The sequence below is a fragment of the Quercus lobata genome, chromosome 10, assembly GCF_001633185.2.
Source record: "Quercus lobata isolate SW786 chromosome 10, ValleyOak3.0 Primary Assembly, whole genome shotgun sequence".
Lineage (NCBI taxonomy): Eukaryota > Viridiplantae > Streptophyta > Magnoliopsida > Fagales > Fagaceae > Quercus > Quercus lobata.
The window spans coordinates 5610104-5619790 of record NC_044913.1 but is presented as its reverse complement, the minus strand read 5'-3'; the positions used below and the strand labels follow the sequence as shown (position 1 = coordinate 5619790).

The window sequence follows — 9687 nt, the reverse complement described above, 5'->3', positions numbered from 1 at the left end:
GGCTCAAATAAGCATTCACATTGTCTATTACTTACTAATTCAATAATCATATAATTTTTTTAAAAGGATTAAATATTTTATTTGAATAAAATACATATGGATGACGACATGAATTGTCACATAATTAGTCTAAAGATTTTCTCAAATCTAGTTTGAAATAAAATTGTTTTATTATTTTTGTCAAAGAAAGTGGATAGTTTCATAAACTATTCATCAAGTTTATGACACCTTCAATTTTTAAATAGGCATATGAGCTATGAGATTTTGTCTAAATGTGTAGTATAGATGTAATGTTAAATGCTTTTTGAAGCTGTCTTTTTCTTTATTTCTTTTTTATATATTGTGCTTACTAATAGTATTCATAGTTATGGTTTGTCCCTCACAATCTCAAGATTCTACTGGGGTACTCAGTTGCTCCCTATTTTTTATTTTAATCATCGTTTAGTATTATTTGCACCTAATCTCATCATTATTTTCTGTCAATCATACATCATTCTAGTTCCAAATGTGCTTGGACGCTTATAAGTTATAAGTATTATTTTGGACAGAATTTTCCTAAAAACAAGTTTAGAGATATGCTCTTTCCACCATTATGTGAAGACATGGTCTATAATCTATTACTCATCCATTTAATAATCATGTGATTTTTTAAAATGATTTTATACCTTATGTTAGTAAAATATATATGAATGATGATATGAATTGTCATGTAATTGGTCTGAGGATTTTCTTAAATCTAGTTTGAAAGAAAATTTTATTTTTATTATTTTTGTCAACAAAAGTGGATGGTTTTTTTTTTTTTTTTTTTTATTGTTATTTTTTTTTTTTTTTTTGGGTTGAAAAAATAATGGTTATGAGGGGATAGTCACCCCTTAACTGCCTTGGGGCGATACCTCATTTTTATGAAGTATAAGAAGCATTACCACTTCACTAGTGGGGAAAGGTTTTAAGACTTATTGGCCTAAGTCCCAGCTACTAGTCCTCTCTCAACGGAGGTGAAAGCGAATAGTTTCATAAACTATCTATCAAGTTTATGACACCATCAATTTTTAAAGATGCATACGAGGTATAAGATTTAATTGCTTAGTTATGATGTAATAGCAAATACTTTTGTAGTTTTAAATACTAACTATAGGAGGCCGTAATTTTGTTTGATTGTTGGTTTGAAAATAAAAATTATTATTATTTAAATTTCGCAACTTCTTTGAGAACTATGAGAAAAAAAAAATAGAAAATAATAATCCATTGCAAAATAGTTGGAGAAAAAAATAGATGAATATGATAAAACTTACAAGCTACAGTAAAAAAGGAGAATTTGAAATTTAAACTATAAATATTACGGATAATTAGAGAAGTACCAATCAATTAAGTTATAATACTATTGTTTTTCAAAAAAAAAGTTACGATATTATTGGCTAAACGTTATAGTATAAGTGTTCAATCTATAACATCAGTTTTATGATAATAGTTACATATCATTGGGCCTAGACCTCAATTTATTTTTTATGTAGGTGGGTATTTTAGATCTTTTACACATTGAACTTTATTAATTATAGTAACTAAAACTCACTCGATTACTTTTCTTTTGGACTTTTTTATATTTTGTGATTCTATGGGCTTTCTATAGCCCATTCTTGTAGTAAGTTTGTTTTATACGGTTTATGTTGTGTGCTGACACTTTTTTGTTATTTTCCTTTTTGGGTGTGGTAGTCTAATCTAATCCCCGTCAATGAAAAAAAGACACATAGTTTGTAATTTTTTAAAATTAAAATAAATCAAATATATGTCGACTGACTATCTACCTGTAATATATATATATATATATATATATAATTATATATATTAATTAGAAGGCTGTCTATTTTTACTTCCCTCTTGATGTGTCATGTGTGCACCGAGTCTGAGCATCCTCAGTTCTCACACACTCACTGCCAGCCTCTAAAGACAAACCGACAAAGCCCTCCACCTTCTTAAAGAAAAAAACCCAATTGGAAAAAACTTTTGACTGTTCTTATAAATTGGTTAAAAATAAAGGAGGAATGCTTCCGTCACATATTATTTTATAATATTTTTATAAAATGTTATTATGGTCAATTTTTTATTGGTTTTTATTTAGTCTTATTATTAATATTATTTTTTCATTTATCAATAATCATTTACTATATCAATAATTTATAATTTTTTTTATAAAATAATTTATATTTTTAACATTATTCAAAACTAAAAACAGCTATAATTTGGACTAGGCTCACTTCAATTATGTTTAATAAACACCACATTCACTAGAAGCTTTTCATCCACATTTTCATGTTTTTTTTTTTTTTTTTTTTTTTTTAACTTGCTGTTTGTGAACTATGAATTTTTGTTGCGACTCTAATCTCATTGTTAAAAGAAAAAAAAAAGGGTTATAGAGTTTCAAAAAAAACATTTATTGGCAAAGATGTGGTAAACAATATCTCAATGCAATGCCAATAATATCTTATCTTATGGTGGTGTGTGACAGTTATGACAAATCTGGCAATGCTTTCCTCAATAATTCATTTAATGATGGTAAACGCGTTCAGGATTGATGGGATTTTGTAGTAATAAATGTCATCAAAGGGCAGGTAATAATGAAAATTATGAAATTTTGGCATTTTCCTTGATTCCTAAAATTAATACAACAATAACCTATAATTTATGATAATCCAAAATAAACAAAATAGTAATTCCAGTTTTTTTTTTTAAAGCTGTCTTATCAAATTTTTACTTGCCCTGCAAGCTACTTCACATTTTTGTCTACTCTAAACTTTTGGACATAAATATAGTATTTTTTTGGTAAATGAACATAAATATAGTAAATGTCACTTGGGTGTTCACATTAAATATGTTTATCCAAAGAAAGAAAAGGTCGTTACATGTTTACATTCAACCTTTCTCTTTTCAAGAAAACTAGTGGATTAAATATCATTTTCTCACTTTGCAAAACTATTGGCATGATTTACTTTTAAAAACAAATCAATATATATTGCCATTACGTAAAAGGTTAAGAAACAGTAGCAAACATTTTCACGTTATGTTGTTAGGAGACCATTGTAATCGGTAATCTAATCCAATGAAAAAAAAAACATATATATTTTTAATTATTATAGTGTTGAAAACAATTGGATTTTGCAAGAAAATTGCCTCAATAGGAAGTGAACTCCCATATTAAAAAGAAAATTTATAATTTGCTATGAATAAAATCACAATTATTTGATTATGGGTGAAGCTCCATTTCCATACTGAAGAGCATTAAACGGGATACAAAAATGACACATAACTTTTCACATGTTTTGTCTGATAACTGTTCACATGTTATGTTTGTATTACTGAAATGATACATGACTTTTCACATGTTACGTTTGATGACTTGTCACATATTATGTATGTGTCATAGACACTAAGATTTGCCATACTAAAAAGAAAATTCTATATTTTGCTATGAATAAAATCATAAATATTTAATTATGAGTAAAGTTTCGATCTAGTGTTTCATTGTATTGGACCAGACACGAAAATAACACATAAACTTTTATGTCTCTTGTCTATGTCACAAAATAGTAAACACACGGAAAAATCCTTAAATAATAATAATTGCAATAAATTTCATTTAAGAATTAACATTTCTATATATTAATTGAAGGATAAGAATACATAAGATCCATTAAATGCAATTCTCTAAACCCCAAACAAACGAATGACTTAAAACAAAGAGAAAAATTAATTTAGGAAATATTTTTAAAAACAGTTAATTGGAAGAAAAAAAAAAAGTAGCTAAATTTTCCAACAACTTTTTATATTCTCATAAAAGTGGTATTAAAAATTAAAACTTTCTTAAAATAGTTCATTAACAAATACATTGAGGACACCCGTTAATCAGACGCTAAAAACAAATGTCTTGATGTGCAAGCATCAAGAATCATCTACTAAATTTATAGTCTTCTTCTAGTAACTAATGTTTCTAATTTCATTTCAAATCACACCCTAAAAAAAATAAAAAATAAAAATCAAATCTTGGAGACTTGGACAACAAAACAATACAAGGCTAGTTTGGTAAATCCACCTCCACAACCCCCCCAATTGGGCCTGGGGTGTCGACCACCACCACCACTGTGACTGGCTAGCAGCTCCTTTTATGCCACGTGCCACGTGGACACCCTAATCCAACGATGACGTGTCACTCTCAAACCATAGCCTCCCTATAAATACTCTTCTTTCCTCTATCCCTCTTTTTTCATTCTCATCCGTTTCTCACTCTCTCTCTTTCTCTTTCTCTCTCTCTTTCATTTTCTGTTTTCTCTCTTAACCGATTCAGACTCAATAGACACAAACAAACAAAATATTCGGATCCGCTCCGGGTCGGACCGGCCGGACCTAGTTCCTGATCTAGGGTTTCTTTCTGGAGCGTGGTTTCGAAGATCCGGTTCGCTTGGCTCGAGATCCGGGCCAAGCACTCAACTACCGGATTCGCCGCCAGATTCACTACAGGTTCACTCTCTTCCTGTTTGGTTTGGTTTCTAGGAAAATACGGAATCAACTATTGAAATCTTAGATTTCTTTTTTCGTTTCTAACTTCTTAGAAAACACTGATACTATTTTTTTTATTTTTTATTATTGATTAGAATTTATAGAATAAGTGCAAAAAATATTGGATTTTTTTTTTTTTTTTTTGTTGTTGATCAGATTGTGTTTAGGATTTGGTTAGTGTGAATGGCGTCGAGTGAGGGGTTTCTGACGGAAGAACAGAGGCAAAAGTTGAAGATAGCGAGTCAAAATGTGGAGAGTTGGGGTTTGTCTTCTTCGCCGAAATCGCCAACGTATTTGCTTTCGGAATACAGCATAAAAGCTCCTCCTGCCGGTGGCGGTGGCGGCAAGGCGGCCAGTGCTGGGATTGCCGTGAAGCATGTGCGCCGGTCACATTCGGGGAAGTGTGTGCGGGTGAAGAAGGGTGAGTGTTCGCCATGAATTTGATGAATTAGGTTATATTTTGTATTGTATTAATGCGATATTGACATGTTGTGTGCTAGGATGATTAAGAGTTTTAGTGTTTCAATCACTTCATGAATAGCTTTTTCTGTGTGCTTTAGGTTCATTTGTTGGTTTCTCCTAACTTGATGGAGTGATTTAAGGGAATAGAAACGATGTTTTTTTGGTTCTTTATGTGCTTTACTGGGTTATAATGTTTTGTTCTTTTGTGTATGATTACTGCACTTTAATTTGTGGCTTATTGAACAAGTTAATTATGGAATAGTCAGGAGCTTAAATACAATTTTTCACTTGAGCTGGAAATACCTAAGTCAATTTTATGAATAGATGTCTAGGTTTTTTTTTTTTGGTGGTTTTTGTAGAAATGAGGCTCCTGAATTTTCTACAATTGAATTGTTTAGTTAGGTTGTTCCCTGGAAGAATTATCCATGGGTGTTGTTCATCATGGATATGGGAAGTCTAACATGTTTCTAAAATGAATATTTTCTGTTGTGTGTGTGTGTGTGTGTGTGTGTGTGTTCTGTGGCCTGCTGCTTTTCTTTTGGGTTGGGGGGGGGGGGAGGGGGATTGGGGGGTTGATCAAAAAGTAGGAACAGTTGAGGTTGGACTATTTCATGTTGAATTTTTAGATGTTAAATAATGTGTTTTTCATTTGATTGGAAATTAATGCTTTTATCTGCTCATTTGCTTTCTTCAACGAAGATGATCTTTTTATTAAGATTTGTAGTTCCTGCATAGTGAAAGCATGTGAAAATATGCAATGGTTCTAATATGCTTCATACATCAATTCTTTATCTTTTTAATACTTTCAGATTCAGAGTGACCTTTGAAATTAGTTTTCTTATCTTCTTTTAAGAATCTATCATACACAACCACAAGAGTATAAATTTGTTCCTATTTTTGTTTCCCTTTTGATTGGTCTTTATTTACCCCCCTCCCCTATCTCTTGTTTCTCTCCTTTTGCACTTTTTTGTCTTTGTAACTGCTGAAGATTATTGATTTTCATGGATATTGGTGTAGTCTTGGTAAATTATTACCTGATAGATTTAATAACAGTGTCTAGAATGCAGTTGATAGGCATTGTTTGGAAAATTTCTATATATTCTGTGGCCTCCATCAATAGTGACTACAGATTTATAATGTTCTTCTTCAGTTGCCACGGCAATCTAATGGCTTGTTAAGGGTGGCTTCAACAATCTTTTCTAAAACTAATTAATCCCATGTAGAGGTCAAAGCTTAGATTGTTTCAATTGTTAGAGTTCTATGTTCTCATGATCTATTCTGAGTAAATAAGAATGCTGCAACCTGGAAGAAACAAATGAATATTAAAAATCTATAATGTGCCACTGTGTTTCTGATTTCCGACTAGAAATATGCTTTTATGAAGCGGCAAAAATGAGGCATGCAAAATTGCAAATGTTAGTTTTATTAAAATTTTTAAAATCTGCTATTAGATTTTCCATAACCCTATGATGAGTTTTGACTTCATTATCAAAAAGAAAAAACCGATGGTAGTCATATTTTACATTATTCTTGGGGGTGATTCTCGATTTTCCATAACCCTATGATTGTCGATTGTCTTCTTTCTTCTCTTTCGGCTAGTTTAAGATGGATGTTAGTCAAGGTAACTGAGTCATTTACCTTATGTTTCCTTGTCATACTTTAGTTATTTCAGTGCAAGTATGATATTAGTGGTTTTTCAAAGCACCTTTTCTTGTATAATAATTGGCTGCTCTTCTCTTTAACTGATATGTGCAGATGGTGCTGGTGGTAAGGGTACATGGGGAAAACTCCTTGACACTGATGGTGAATCTCATCTTGATCGGAATGATCCAAATTATGACAGTGGCGAGGTAATAGCAGTTCTTAATTTTTGTGTATTAATTAGGTATATTATTAGGATTTAGGAGTATTAAATACCACTTGTGCTAGCTGCAGTTTGACTTTGTACTGTAATGAGATATATCAATACTTGTAGTTAATGTTAATCTGGAGATCAACGCCTCCATTTTTTTTTGGGGTGGCGGGGCAGGTGGACTGTCTGCCAACCACCTCTCTTTGACTACACAAAAGTGTCTTGTTCACTGGGTATAACTTTTTGTAACGTTAATGTTGTTGTCATCCTCCTATCCTTGTTGAATGTGATTCTTTTATCCTTGCTTCCAACAGGAACCCTATCAACTTGTTGGAACATCTGTTTCAGACCCCTTAGATGATTACAAGAAATCCGTTGCCTCTATCATAGAGGAATATTTTAGCAATGGAGATGTAGAATTGGCAGCTTCTGACCTCAGAGAACAAGGGTCAAGTGGATATCTTCCTTACTTTATTAAGCGGCTTGTTTCAATGGCCATGGACAGGCATGATAAAGAGAAGGAAATGGCTTCGGTTCTGCTTTCAGCTTTGTATGCTGATGTCATCAGTCCTGACCAGATACAGGATGGATTTTTTATGCTTCTTGAATCTGCTGATGACCTTGCTGTGGACATCCTTGATGCAGTTGATATCCTTGCCTTGTTCCTAGCGCGTGCTGTGGTTGATGACATTATTCCTCCAGCTTTCCTGAATCGGGCAAAGAAAGGACTCCCAGAATCTTCCAAGGGAGTTCAGGCTATCCAAATTGCTGACAAGAGCTATCTTTCAGCTCCACACCATGCAGAACTTGTGGAGAGGAAGTGGGGTGGTAGCACTCATATCACTGTTGAGGAAGTGAAGAAAAAGATTGCTGATCTATTGAGGGAATATGTGGAGAGTGGAGACACTATTGAGGCATGTAGGTGCATAAGGGAGTTAGGGGTTTCATTCTTCCATCATGAGGTTGTGAAGAGGGCTTTGGTACTTGCTATGGAGATTCGCACAGCAGAACCCCTTATACTTAAGCTATTAAAAGAAGCAGCTGAGGAAGGCCTGATTAGTTCTAGTCAAATGGTAAAGGGTTTCTCTCGGTTGGCAGATAGCCTTGATGACCTTGCCCTTGACATTCCATCAGCAAAAACTTTGTTCCAATCACTTGTCCCCAAGGCAGTATCTGAAGGATGGCTTGATGCTTCATTTGCAAAGCCCTCAAGTGAAGACGGGGTGGTACCAGATGATGCAAAGGTGAGGCGGTTTAAGGAAGAGTGTGTGACAATAATTCATGAATATTTCCTGTCAGATGACATTCCCGAACTCATCCAGAGCCTTATGGATCTTGGAGTGCCAGAGTATAATCCAATTTTTTTGAAGAAGCTCATCACCCTTGCTATGGATAGGAAGAACAGAGAAAAAGAAATGGCGTCTGTTTTGCTGTCCTCTCTTCATAGCGAGATATTCTCAAGTGACGATATAGCGAATGGTTTTCTCTTGCTTTTGGAATCTGCAGAAGATACAGCACTGGATATTCTGGATGCTTCTAATGAGCTCGCGCTTTTTCTGGCTAGGGCAGTGATTGATGACGTCTTGGTTCCACATAATTTAGAAGAGATGAGCTGCAAGTTGCCCCCAGATTCCAGTGGGAGTGAGACTTTGCGAATGGCCCGAGCACTCCTTTCTGCACGACATGCCGGTGAGAGGATCTTGAGGTGTTGGGGAGGTGGGACTGGCTGGGCTGTGGAGGATGCAAAGGACAAGATTTTAAAGCTTCTGGAGGAATATGAAAGTGGGGGTGTTGTGGGTGAAGCCTGCCAGTGTATTCGGGATCTTGGCATGCCTTTCTTTAACCACGAGGTGGTGAAGAAGGCATTGGTTATGGCTATGGAGAAGAAGAATGATAGGATTCTGGATCTGCTGCAGGAATGTTTTACTGAAGGGCTGATCACTATCAACCAGATGACAAAAGGCTTCACTCGGATCAAGGATGGGCTTGATGATCTAGCTCTTGACATCCCAAACGCCGAGGAGAAATTCAATTTTTATCTAGAGCATGCCCAGAAGAAGGGGTGGCTCCTACCATCCTTTGGTTCATCAGCACCGGACGCCTCGCTAACTCAAGCAGCAGCTTCTTGAGAATAACATGTATTTTCACTTGTTTTTCTCTTGTATGTGCTGACCCGTTACATGATTTTATTGTTAAATGGTGAATTCACTTCAACGGGGATGGATATGGGATGTTTGAATTCGTTTCTGATGCTTCTCTTTTTGTGCTCATCTCATCTGACGGAGATTCTTGTTAATCTCAGCTGATGTAAAAAGTTGCTCTTTTATTCCATTGACAGCTTATTAGGCTTGTGTTGCAATGAGAGGGACATGGTTACATGCAATATGATGATGGTTAGAGTTAGATTTTTCATATTCATGGAAAGCTTTTTGTTTTGTTTTTTGTTTTTGATTTTTTTGTTTTTTTTTTTCCTTCTTAATCTGTATTTTCATGTTTAACAATGGATTTAGTTGGATGAATTACGTATTGTTTCTCGTGGCCAAATCAAACTGGATTTGTTGAGCTGCTGCTATAGAAGAGACACATGGGAATAATAATAATATACTACAAATTTACAAAGTTTGAAACATAAACAGGCGGGGATTGAGGAACAAGCAATGTCATTACTCATTGGGGGCAATGGCAAGGTCAAGACTGACTGTACTAGCTTTTTTCCTCAGCGTACGATTAGCTTTGTCTGCTATCGTGCGTGAGTCTTCCGGGGCTGCTTCGTGAGCTCTAGCTCCGTCGTCAGCTATTCCCTACTACCCTTCGTGGGTCTTCTT

At 34.4% G+C, this 9687-nt stretch overlaps 1 protein-coding gene across 3 annotated transcripts; it reads left to right on the top strand.

Annotated features, from left to right (window-relative positions):
• Positions 1–4262: 4262 nt before the first annotated feature.
• On the top strand, positions 4263–9297 carry LOC115963340 (MA3 DOMAIN-CONTAINING TRANSLATION REGULATORY FACTOR 1-like). Of its 3 annotated transcripts, none has more exons than XM_031082307.1 (4): positions 4263–4509; positions 4727–4969; positions 6766–6860; positions 7177–9297. In XM_031082307.1, the coding sequence occupies exons 2-4, from the start codon at positions 4732–4734 to the stop codon at positions 8989–8991; spliced, it is 2148 nt and encodes a 715-aa protein (XP_030938167.1). In that variant the 5' UTR covers positions 4263–4509; positions 4727–4731; the 3' UTR covers positions 8992–9297. The 3 variants fall into 3 exon arrangements, with proteins under 3 accessions (XP_030938167.1, XP_030938165.1, XP_030938166.1); XM_031082305.1 differs by having other exon boundaries at positions 4716–4969; XM_031082306.1 differs by having other exon boundaries at positions 4705–4969.
• Positions 9298–9687: the final 390 nt, after the last annotated feature.